General features: G+C 45.1%; 1 protein-coding gene across 1 annotated transcript; it reads left to right on the top strand.

The window, feature by feature from the left end:
* Positions 1–1008: 1008 nt before the first annotated feature.
* Positions 1009–12365, top strand: LOC309365848 (glycine N-methyltransferase-like). Its single transcript, XM_081904383.1, has 6 exons — positions 1009–1262; positions 2958–3085; positions 6812–6925; positions 9159–9301; positions 9902–10023; positions 11879–12365. The coding sequence occupies exons 1-6, from the start codon at positions 1057–1059 to the stop codon at positions 12048–12050; spliced, it is 885 nt and encodes a 294-aa protein (XP_081760509.1). The 5' UTR covers positions 1009–1056; the 3' UTR covers positions 12051–12365.
* Positions 12366–12383: the final 18 nt, after the last annotated feature.

Below are 12383 nucleotides of genomic sequence, written 5' to 3' on the forward strand. Positions count from 1 at the left end.
TCCCTAGTGAAATCCGGCAGGTGCCTTCACTGTATTCTTTTTGGCCCCTGCTGAATGCATTCTTACTGAGTCTACCTTCCCTGGGAAATTTAGAAAAGTTGTATGAGTTAATTTGTTTTTAGCACAGTTGCTGTATGGCTAAATAAGCAATAAGCAGTAATTTTATTGTTTCGGAAACAAGCGACATGGAAATCTTATGAAATGAATACATAAATACATAATGAGAAATAAATTATTTATTTAATTTGTATACATCCCTTCACCCGCAGATCCCAGCGTGGTTCACAGCATAAGAACAGAAGTTAAACACACAAAATACATGACAAAAACCAATGAAACCTGGATAGCTTCGTTGGTTAGAGCGTGTTGCTGATAACACCAAGGTTGCAGGCTCCATGCCCATATGGAACAGCTGCATATTCCAGTTTTGCAAGGGCTTGAACTAGGCATTCCTCAGCGTCCCTCCCAACTCTACAATTTTATTCTGTCCCCCCCCCTGCAAATACGTTCATTGGCCGCCTCCTGTTTTCGATCTTGGCTGCATTTCTTAAAAACTGTGATCTACGCGCACACATCCAACTCCTAGGGAACCCGGTCCCACTCCCGATTAAATATTTGAGGGGGCCCAGCGGGTCTTACCTGTCCCCCTATATTTTATTCAAGTGGACACCCCTGCACACATACACATACTTTATAGGGCTTCCTCGAGCAGGTGCGCAAAGGGCGCAGGTGACAAAGCAACACGAGCCGCTGAGCTGCCGCCCTCCGGCTTGGAAACAGTAGACTGGGGGGCGGCGCACACGCAAGAGGTGGGGGGAGGAGAGAGGCGGGGCCCGGCAGGGGGTGTGCCCGGCGCTGCGGCATTTGATTGGCGAGCTGCAGGGTCGAAGGGGCGGTGCCGGGGCTGCCCCTGCTGGGCTGGCTGCCGGGGCTTGTTGTTGCGCGCAGCTGCCCAGACGCGGCTGCAGGAGTAGCAGAAGCAGCAGCAGAAGCAGTCAGGCGCGCGCGCTCTCCTTTCCGTCCGTGGGCGCCCGCAGGAGCCTCTGTGCGCTCGCCATGGTGGACAGCATCTACCGGACCCGCTCCCTGGGCGTGGCGGCCGAGGGGCTGCCGGACCAGTACGCCGACGGCCGCGCGGCGCGGGTCTGGCAGCTCTACATAGGCGACACGCGGAGTCGCACCGCCGAGTACAAGAACTGGCTGGTGTCGCTGCTGCGCGCCCAGCGCTGCAACACGGTGCTCGACGTGGCCTGCGGCACCGGGTGAGTCACACGGCAGCAGCAGGAGGAGGAGGTGGTTGTGCTGGGTGCTGGATCATGACCCAGCTTGAAGGCCTGGGCTCCCTTCTCCCCAGGGGGGGGGTGTGTGTCTCAGGGTGCTCTAATCCGGATCCACGCACGCTGATCAGGACCTCCCCTCCCCACCCCATTGAAAGCACATGGCTCGACACCCCGCACCCAAGAATCCTGAGAACTACAATCCCCAAACTATAATTCCCAGCGCCCTCTAACAAACCACCACTTCCCAGGATTCTTTGAAGGCTTGCGCTTCAAACGCATCGCGTGTGCTTTAAATGATAGAAAGCCCCCCCTCCGCTTTGTTGTAGGAGAGGCGCCCCCTCCCGCTTAGGAATATGACACCCTGTCAGTGGGGATTTATGTATAGGCTAAGTAGGCTGAAGCCTAGGGCCTTAGATGCACTTTCTTCAAGAGGTAAGTTTAGGATAAAATCCTTTATTCCTATATTAGATGCATATATTAGATTGAAGCCAAGTTAAAAAGAAGTGCTGTGTACCGTGATACTGCACAATTGTTTTCCATTCTTGCTATTCTGATAGCATCTAAGCAAGAAATTCAGCAATTGTTGATGGAAGCATACCCAGAAGATATTGACCTGAAACTTAAACTTTGCACTTTCACCTGTACATGAGATAAAGCCATAGCCTTACAGCACAGCACTCTCTGTCTCATACAGACTTTTATCAAATTATATACAAGGAAAAAATTCAGATGGCCTTTCCTAATGTGGAAACAATATTGCGGTTATTTTATAGCTTTATGGTCACTAACTGCTTTGGAGAGAGTTGTTTTTAAAGACTCAAAAGAATTTTTAAAAAAATGAATTAAGGGCCACGGTTGTAGACGGGGGGGGGGGGGCGCACATTGAAAGTGACAAACGTAGGCAAACAAATTTTGATGAAGTTTTCTGATGTCCTTTAGAGGAGAAATTGTGAACTGCAGAATTTTAAATATCCATCACAAAATTGGTTTCACTCAATTTTGTTTATAACATTTTATTCTAGTCATGAGGCTGGGGGATTGGGAGGGGCCTCACAAGTGCAGTAGCCTAGGATCCGGCCCTGCCTGCGCTTTTTAATGTGCTGTGACCGATTCTCATGCTCCTTGCCTCAGCTCTCTTCTTCTCCTTCATTTATTTACTTAGTAAATTTGTATACCGCTCTCCATTTGAGGATCACAGGGCAGTTTACAGTATCCCCCTTTCTGGCTTTCTCCTTCCGTTGTTTAAAAGGCAGGCCTTGCCACCCGTATCTCTCCCGGTGGGGAATTTAAACACATCTTAACTGCCTGTGATCATTTGACCAGGCAGGCTCTTAAAAATGAAAGCTATTCTTTTTGGTAATTTTAAGTATTCTGGAGTGATTATTTCTCATCTGACTGGGACTCCTCCCCACTGTGAATACCAAGCACGGATGTAGGGGCACAGTTGGTAGAGCATGAGACACTTAATCTCAGGGCCATGGGTTTGAGTCCGGGTTGGGGAAAAGATTCCTGCAGCATTGCAGCGGGTTGAGCTAGATGACCCTTGTGGTCCCTTCCTACAACTCTGTGATTTTATGATCTGCTCTCACTACTAGATAGCAATCCAGGGAACTGCTGTTCTGAGTTTACTTGGGGAATTGTTTAATCCAAATACCTGAATACTTTTATCTCACGCAGTGTGGACTCCATCATGCTTGTTGAGGAAGGATTCAGGGTCACTAGTGTGGATGCGAGTGACAAGATGCTAAAATATGCCTTGAAGGAGAGATGGAACCGCCGAAAAGAGGACGCTTTCGACCATTGGGGTATTTTACCTATTTTTATTAAAAATCTTGCATCCCGCCTACTTTTCAAAAGAAGCTCAAGGCGACTGACAAAACCAAGCATCGCTGCAGTGTTGAAGTATCTATCATTCCCCATCCCAACCTATCATTAGATTGAAATGTTAATGCAAAATAGCAGTACCCCAGTTGCAAAGTTTCCAAGCAGACATCAAAATGAAAACATCATAATACACCTATAATAGTAGAGCTGAAAAATGACCACCTGAAGGTCTTTTTGTGTTGTGTGCATTCTGTGTAATAATTTTTGACAGCCACATTTTTAGCAGCTGTGTAGAACAGAACAGTGACAACGCCTGACACCTTGTGGCAGGGTGTTCCACAGGGTGGTCACCACCAGGAAAAAAGGGCCACAGCTACCCCTAACTCATAGGACCCCAGAGCACGAGGAGAGGAGCATACAAAATAAAATCTTGTAATCGCTGGCGAAGGCAAGCAATTGACCAAATAGTTTTTAAAAAATTAAATTTTAAAAAACAGCTGATTTACCATCTGCTTCGTTACATGTAAACATATTTGCTTTGCCACTAAAACCGATTGATAGATGGTTTCTCGGGTATGTTCCATGTGGAATGGCACAGGTTTAGGAGGAAAGGCAAGGTAGCAATTTGATTAATAATGCCCTTATTAATAACCTTAATAAAAGTGATATAGAAATGTAATAAAAGGCTGTAACAAGTGGAGTATTTTCTGCAGCAACACACCAGGAAAAGAAATATCACCTCAAAGTGAACATGTGTACCTTTAACTCTCAATCCCATTTATTAAAATTTGCCTTGGCAGCTTAAAAGGCTAGAGCTTCTGAAACTTTAGTTGCTTATTGCATCATACAATAAATCCCAGGTTTGCTCTAAACACTGCTGTATTATTTTAGTTATTGCTTGTGGTTTGCTAATTTTGTACAGGCAAAAAAAAAAAAATGCATGCTGCTGCACTTAAGTCTTAATTATCTGTAAGCTTCTTGCTAAGGATGCAAAACATGTAAATCAGAATTGTGGCCCAAGCCAGTAACACCTCCAGTTGTTCTTGCCCTGGGTAGCTGAGGAGTCAAGTTTTGAACACTTCAAATAATTGGGGTTCAAGCATCTCTTGAAAGTTCTGCTTGGATTTGTTAGCAAGCAAGTTTATGTATACAGGCCGAAATATGATCAGTGCTGCTGAAGCAACTGGCAGAATGTCAATGCCGTAATGAGCTCCTTGTTGACACATCCCTTTTCCAGGACTAAACTTGGTGTGGTCGGGTGTTTGTGTCTTTGCCTGGCTTGTTTACCTGCAAAGGGCGCAAGGAGACGCTCATCTCAGCCCCATCTTTGGCCTGAAATAAGAGTATGGTGCCCCTCCTGACTTCACAATATCGTGTAATTATATGTGCACTAGAAAGAAAAACAGGGTTGAAAAATATCTCTGCCTTCTGAAACCCGATCAGTGAAATGTAAACACCGTCGGGTCTTTGTGTGATTTACGATATAGGGAGAGGGGAATAAATAGCACCTGATTCACAAAGAAGTATTGCCTTGATGCTTAAGAAAAGAGTTTGACTCTTGGATCAATTCATCGACTTCAACGTTGGTGCTTACATGTACAAGTGTCTCAAATTGTCCATGCTGTCTCTGTGATTAGGAGTGTATGTGTAAACAACTACCACTAATAATAAATTCTGTACTGAAATAAGCAAAATTTGGCAAACTGCAAGTTGCACAAATAGTGCATATTCCCATAATTTGTTTTGGGCCTGTGATCTGCATATACAGGGCACTGAATCTGTGCCTTAGTGCCACTGGAATTCTTACTGAACTCCACTCCATCTTCAGAGATTTCTCCAAATTTTGGAGATTTTAAACAACAACAAACTATTATCTGAACTGCAAGGGCTAAGAACTTCATTTTTTACTTTTTGATTATTAAAACCCGGAGTTCCTGAGTTCTACAGCTAGTGCCTTTTCTGCATTGGCATGGAAACAACAGATTTGAAACAGCCTAGTAAGTGATCTTCAGAATTCTGTTAAAATCAAATTTCCTATCTTCTTTGGCGATCACTCGTAGCCGAGTAAGATTGTCTTCCATAAGCACAGTTTTAACAATGAGTCCGTAAGTGACTGGAGGCCAATTCTGGATCCACACATCTTTCCACAGTGGGAACATTGGTTTCCAGGCGGGAGTTGATCACGGTGTGGATTTGCCAAGCATGCCTTCCTCTTAGCATGTTTCTCCCCTGCATCCTGAGTTCGAGTGTCTTCAAAGCCCATGGCACCTTTGGTAAAGGCCGTTCTCCAACTGGAGTGCTCGCAGGCCAGTGTTTCCCAGTTGTCAGTGTTTATACTACTTTTTTAAGATTTGCCTTGAGACAGTCTTTAAACCTCTTTTGTCAGATTTCCTATAGAGAAATGTCGCTGTCTGAATCCTTTCCTTTTGCCTGCTGGTCACAAGTGCCCAACTCAGTTTTCAATGCATCTTCTTTTTATCGTATTTTTTTGCTCTATAAGACTCACTTGGTCCCTCCTAAAAAGTAAGGGGAAATGTGTGTGCGTCTTATGGAGCGAATGCAGGCTGTGCAGCTATCCCAGAAGCCAGAACAGCTAGAGGGATTGCTGCTTTCACTGCACAGTGATCCCTCTTGCTGTTGTGGCTTCTGGGATTCAGAATATTTTTTTTTTCTTGTTTTCCTCCTCTAAAAACTAGGTGCGTCTTGTGGTCTGGTGCATCTTATAGAGCGAAAAATACGGTAATTAGAGGTGATGCTGGCTTTCAGGTTCCTTCCTGTACTCAGATTGACCTGGGGCTAAATGGCACCTGCAAGTTGCATCATTTTGGGGTATTGCCAGCTGATGCCAAGCAGGCTTGTCATCAGAACAGACATGGGTAACCCAGCCGCTGGGTTCTGGCTACTGTGTTTGTGGGAAGCAAAGCGATATTAGCACCTGGGGAAAGACTAGGTCTTTAAGCCCAAGCTTTGGCTTTAATCTAGTTTAGTAATTCTGTTTATGACCACAGCAGCAAATGAAAGCATGTATGAATTGGTTAAATGCTGAAATATCAAAGTAGGTGCTGTGAGCCCATGGGAGGATCTGAATGCCACACAGGAAAAGCCTGAAGATCACTTGCAGCTGGGAATTGCAAGTGAGGAGAGTGCGGTTGTGTGCAAGTCCTTCTTGTGGGTTTGTCTCTCAACACAATTCCCAGTACACAGACTCCATACTCTACCTTCCTGATCCAGGTGTAAAAGGAATATAGCAAACCTCATATAGCCACAGCAAGATGGAGGAAGCTGGAGGTTTCCATCCTTGGCTGTTAATGCCTATGCCAAAAAAACACCCCACCATAATACATTGTTTCTCAAATTTGTTGGACTACAACTCCCACTGTCCCTGACCACTGGTCTGCTAGCTAGGGGTGATGGGAGTTGTAGTTTGAGAAACACTGCCTTGATCACACTTTCAAAGAGTCTCAGCAGCAAATTGCAGGGGGAGAGAAACCTGGGGATTATTTTCATGCTTAGCACATTGTATTTCGTAACAGATAAGAGGCTTCCCAACTAAGTGCCTTTTTCCTTTAAGGTGGCACTTTTCACTGTCCTGCACGAGGAATGTAAAATCCTCCAGGTGCAGAAAATGTGAGGAGGCAGAGGGTTGGCTAGAGAAAGTAGAACTCTCCTCCATGTGTTCAATGCACTTTTTTTTTTTTGCTCCACAGTCATCGAGGAGGCGAACTGGCTCACCCTGTCACAGGACCTAGAGAAACCTGGCAAGGGCTTTGACGCTGTCATCTGTTTAGGAAACTCTTTTGCACACCTCCCAGATTTTAAAGGTGAGTATTGTAAGGTTGGTTACATGCCCCTGGCCATGTAACATTGTCCAGTGCTATAGAAAGGGTTGAGTGACTGAGGCTTCTAGCTCTCCTTTGATGGTCAGGAGCACTAATGTGTCTGTTGGAAACCGCAGGAGGGGAGAAGGCTCTTGTGCTGTGGTCCTTTGGTTCCCCACGGGCTTCTGGGTGGCCACTCTGAGAACACAATGCTGGACTGGACAGGCCATTGGCCTGATCCACCAGGCTCTTATTGCATACTTTCCTTCAGAGCCCTTTTCTCAGGCCACCCATAGTTAAGAAAGATGGCGGGCGATTGGGAAGTGATCCATAATGAATTGAAAAAAATGTTTAAAAGTACTTCCCCCCCCAAAATAACACCCAGAGTCCTTTCTGTTGGGGATAATTCAGACTGAAATTCCCAGGTGTCAAAAACGGTTATTTATGTATGGCCCGTGTTTTGTTAGCCCCAAAATGGAAAAACGAGCGAGGTCCCAACCAAACAAGAATGGCAACTTAAGCTGAAAGAATATGCGCAGCTTGCAGACTTAACAGATAGAATAAGAAAACAAGAAGAACATATGTTTAGGGAAAATTGGAAAACGTTTATTGAATATATGGGAAATAACTCTTTGCAGCTGAAACCGCTGGCAGCATTAAGATAAATCCAACAGTGTAAATAAGTTTTGATGGGTGTAATAATGGAATACTGAATGGTGTAGTTTTTGTAGAATATGCAGGAATTTATGATATGTAAAATGAACCATGGAAAAAGAAGGGAAGTCACTGATATCTTAAGGATGTAAAAATGAGTACTGTACTTTAAATTGTTAAAACAGAAAATTTAATGGAGCACCAAGAAGGAAAACAATACAGTCTCAGTTTCCAGAGGAGCATCCCTTATAAAGTGCTTGTGATGCCACAGGACTCCTTTTTATGTGTGAAAGCAAGTTGATATTTGAGCAAGGATGCAATCCACCTCAGATTGGTTGCGAGTACAGGTGGGAAGCCTGTGACCACCCAAATGTTGCTGGACTACACTTTTATTCATCCCTGACCATTGGCTATGCTGACTGAGGCTGATGGGAAGTGGAAGTCCAACTAGATATGGAGGGCTGCAGATTCCCCCAACCCTCAGTTAAGGAATCTCATATACACGTCAATCTGATCTAGACTGGGTGTAAGACCAGTGAAGAAGAGGTGTGTCTGTGCCAATAAATTGTACATTTACTTAAGATTTATAACTTCCAAGATCCCTTGCAACAGCTCTAAGAGATCAGACAGAGGGAGTTGTTTGCTGCATGCCAGCCATGAAGGAGGCACATACTTTTATTATTTATATAGCACTATCTGTGGTGCTAGAGAGAGAGAAAAGGTTTTCTGCCCTGAGGTTGCAATCTGCTTTTGACAATGGGGCAATAAGCCTGGGTAGGAGGGAATGGTAATGAGCGAATCCAGGTACATATCCTTAGATTCGTTCCTGTTTTGAGGTCCGGTTCCGGTCAAGATGGAGGAGACAAGGTGAATCTGGCTACTCCCTAATTGAAGGCAAGATTTATGCTCCTAATCTATTTCTTGGCACTAGTTAATCTGCCTCCCCATTCTACCTTTTAATGCTTTATTAGAGCTCTTCTCAAAGTTGCGATTTATGTTCAGCCCTGCTATTTTATCGGACTAACAACCTCCATCGTGAGGCTGCAGGAAGTTGCAGGAAAGGAAAAGCTGAGGTCTCTTCCAGCCCCCCGAATGAGAGGCATTATTAATGAGTTTCTATAGCCTCACAAGGCTCACAACTTCATTTTGAGCAAGGCTCAACAACCTACTTCCAGTAATAAATATTGCAAAGAGGCTTATGAGCAAACGAGACTAAAACACTCTCTAAAACAAAACAGCCAACTATGATGGCAGAGCAAAAAGAAAGGAAGATATTACACCTGCCTTCTGAAAAGGAAGGTTGAATAATGAAAGCCAATACTGTTTTGGGGCTGCTACAGAAAAAGCCCTGCTTCTTTTTGAGGCTAGTCTACACTACAGAAAAGATGGAACATTTAGCAGGGCAACATTGGTAGATCTCAAATGCTGGGTTTATATGAGGCTCTCAAAACCCAGAATCAACATAGTTCTAGTTTGACGGTGAAGAGAATATATGACCAGGCCTCTCAGGTTTTATGCATATGTGAAAATCTCCCTCTAGCTGCAGTAAGGAATTTAATTCATAGTTGTCTCTTTTTCCTAGGTGACCAAGCTGCCCATAAACAGGCTCTGAAGAACATTGCCAGTATGGTGCGTCCAGGTGGCATCCTTGTCATTGACCACCGTAATTATGACTACATCCTCGAAACAGGCTGTGCCCCTCCTGGGAAGAACATTTACTACAAGGTACTTCCTAGAAATAGGTCTTTTGCCAAAGCTTTGTAGTAGTGATGGTAGCCCTTTTAATAAAAGGAAACCATTTCTCCGACTTTCATGCTTCCAGCAATCAATTCAGGCAGAGAACATGGTACCATTCGGCATTGTACACCCCACCTTGAATGCAGCTCCATGCCCAAAAGAGACAATTCAGGGCAAAGGAAGTGCATCGAGGAAAATGCATCTAGCATAGTTATTTCCCAAATGGCCTAGGTTAGCACACACAGTGAATTTTACAGGTGGAGGAGACACAAGATATTGCACCTGCATTCTGAGATGGTGTAGTCTCATAAAGACAATATGAAGTTCTCTGGATGTTTGAGCTAGCATTTGGACCGGCACCTGTCCTGGGTTCGTAATCAGAATGGGAATAGCTCCGATGTGTATTTTTTTATCTGTATCAACAACAGAGAGAAGGGAGGGGTTTTATGGGGAAGATGTGTCAATTGCATAGCCTGGACTAGGATTGCGTTGGGCTAATCACAATGAACTAGTCAAGAATGCACCAAGCGAGGAAGGGAATGAAAACTAGAAGTTTATTTTTTCTCTTTCCCCGCACCTCTGTCTTAGAGTGACTTAACCAAGGACATCACTACATCTGTACTTCTTGTGAACAACAAACCGAACATGGTGACGCTAGACTATACAGTACAGGTGCCACCCGAGGGGAATGATGGGAGCCCGGAACTAAGGTATATTCTGTTCAGACCTCATGTGCTATCCAGAGTCTTCAGCCTAATAGCAAATGTGGGAGCATCCAGTTACTTGGTAAGGTTGGGTGGGAGCTAACAGATGTCTGGGTCCAGATCAGCCAAGGCTGATCTGCGTTTGGGGCCTGCTACTAAGAACCATCAGATTGGCAGATATCAGAATCAGGGCCTTTTCAATGGTGGACCCACAGCTTCCTTCCTTTAGGTGTTTATGCCCTGCTCACTGGTGGATTTTCATACACTTTAAACTCTGCTTTTACTTGCTGGCTTCATGTTTTAGATAAGTCAGTTGGTTTTGTTTAATGTTTTATTGTTTGATATATTACATGTTGCTTTGTAAGGGTGTTACCTGAAAAGGCAAGCTATTCATTAAATGGGCTATAACTAGAAGATACCCATGCCATATCCAGCCATGTTGAAAAAACAGCTCCCAGCCAACAAGATTCTCTTCCTTTAAATTGGCTCTGAAAGATGGAATTACTCGAGATTATAGCCACATCCAGGCACTTACCTGAACACGTGGCGGCTTAAATTGAGCAACACCCCAAGGCACACCAGCAGCTCTTCAGCTATTTCCACAATTAGCTCAAAAGTATGAAAGAGCTAAGACTTGTTCAATCTACAACTGTGAGATGTCACAGTTCCTGACTAACAAGGAGGGTTTCTAAGTGTGTTCCATTAAGTGTGCTTCAAATGCCTTCACCCCTTTGTGCCAACCACACATGCGTCTGTCCCTCACCTCTGGTTTAACATGCCTGCGTGTGCACCTCTGCCCCTAGTTTAACCCTTCACATTCCTATTCAAAGGTGAAACCCAATCACATTCTGTTAATAAAAGGATGTTTGCGTAGGAAAAGCAATACCGTGTGTTCCAACAAATATGCATGGCTAGAGTACAGCTTGATGGGATGCGGGTGGTGCTGCGGGTTAAACCACAGAGCCTAGGGCTTGCCAATCAGAAGGTTGCCGGTTCGAATCCCTGCGATGGGCTGAGCTCCCATTGTTCAGTCCCTGCTCCTGCTAACCTAGCAGTTCGAAAGCACACAGTGCAGGTAGATAAATAGGTACCGCTCCGGCGGGAAGATAAACGGTGTTTCCATGCGCTGCTCTGGTTCGCCAGAAACTGCTTAGTCATGCTGGCCCCATGACCCGGAAGCTATATGCCAGCTCCCAAGGTCAGTAAAGCGAGATGAGCGCCACAACCCCAGAGTCATCTGCGACTGGACCCTAATGGTCAGGGGTCCCTTTACCTTTACCTAGAGTACAGCTTATCCAGCTTAGGGAGGATGCAGAGATTTTTGCATGTTTTATTTTTAGCAATAAATCATACTTTCTTCAGCCCAAGTGGCGGTGGGGCCAGAGGCAAAGCAAGAAATGTGGCTTCTACCTTTGTACAGTGGGCTGCAAAATTTAAGTTTCTTTCCATCCTGGCAAGCAAGAGACAGGTATTTCAGCAAGGCAAAATAACTTGGAAAGGTGTGGAGCAGGGCTAGTGATTGGTGTGGCCTGGATGGTGAGTTTGGCATCTGGGCTGAAGATTTTGCCCTATCTGCAGCTTAAAAAGTAAAGGAGCGCCGATTCTCAAGGTTGAGCCATCACCCCACTGCAATCCCTTATCACTGAAAGGGATAAAATGGGCTGCACGGCCCACTACTGCAGTCGCTTCAAGGTTGGTGATGAAACAGCACAGAGAATAAGTGTGGCACCCAAGATCTGTAGCAGGAGATTTAGGAACCAAAAAGCAAGAGGATGCTGAATGTGTAGTACACAAGATTTCAGTGAGAAGCTGCTGAGCAGACAGCTGCTAACATTTCTTTTGTGTGTTTATGCCTCACCAGCCAGTTCCGCCTCTCCTACTACCCCCATCGCCTGGAGCCTTTCACAGAACTGCTGAAAAACGCCTTCCAGTGCCCGTGTGAACACAGCGTCTTGGGGGACTTCAAGCCTTACACCCCGGGCCAGCAGTATAGCCCATGCTATTTCATCCATGTGGTGAAGAAAACTGGCTGAGAATGATTCCGCAGATGACTCCAGCAGGCACGGACGCTTTGTCTTCAGCTGCTGGAGTGGCCAGTGGGGGTGCAAGCGGCAGTGAATGTGCATAAGAGGTACCTGAACCAGAAGAGGAAGTACTTGAAGGAATCTTTCCCCTCCCCTCCATCTTGCCTTTTTCTAAGGGGGAAATCTAGTTAATCTGCTTTGGGAGACTGGAGGAGCCGTTGCTCAAATCAGGGAGCTCTTGAGGGAAGAAGGTGGCAATGGCTTGCTTTGCATCTGAATCATATGCAAGGTCACATGAGCTTACTAAACTTTGTTTCTTGATAACTTTTTTGGTTTTTGCTT

The sequence above is a fragment of the Podarcis melisellensis genome, assembly GCF_964234715.1.
Source record: "Podarcis melisellensis genome assembly, chromosome: 3".
Lineage (NCBI taxonomy): Eukaryota > Metazoa > Chordata > Lepidosauria > Squamata > Lacertidae > Podarcis > Podarcis melisellensis.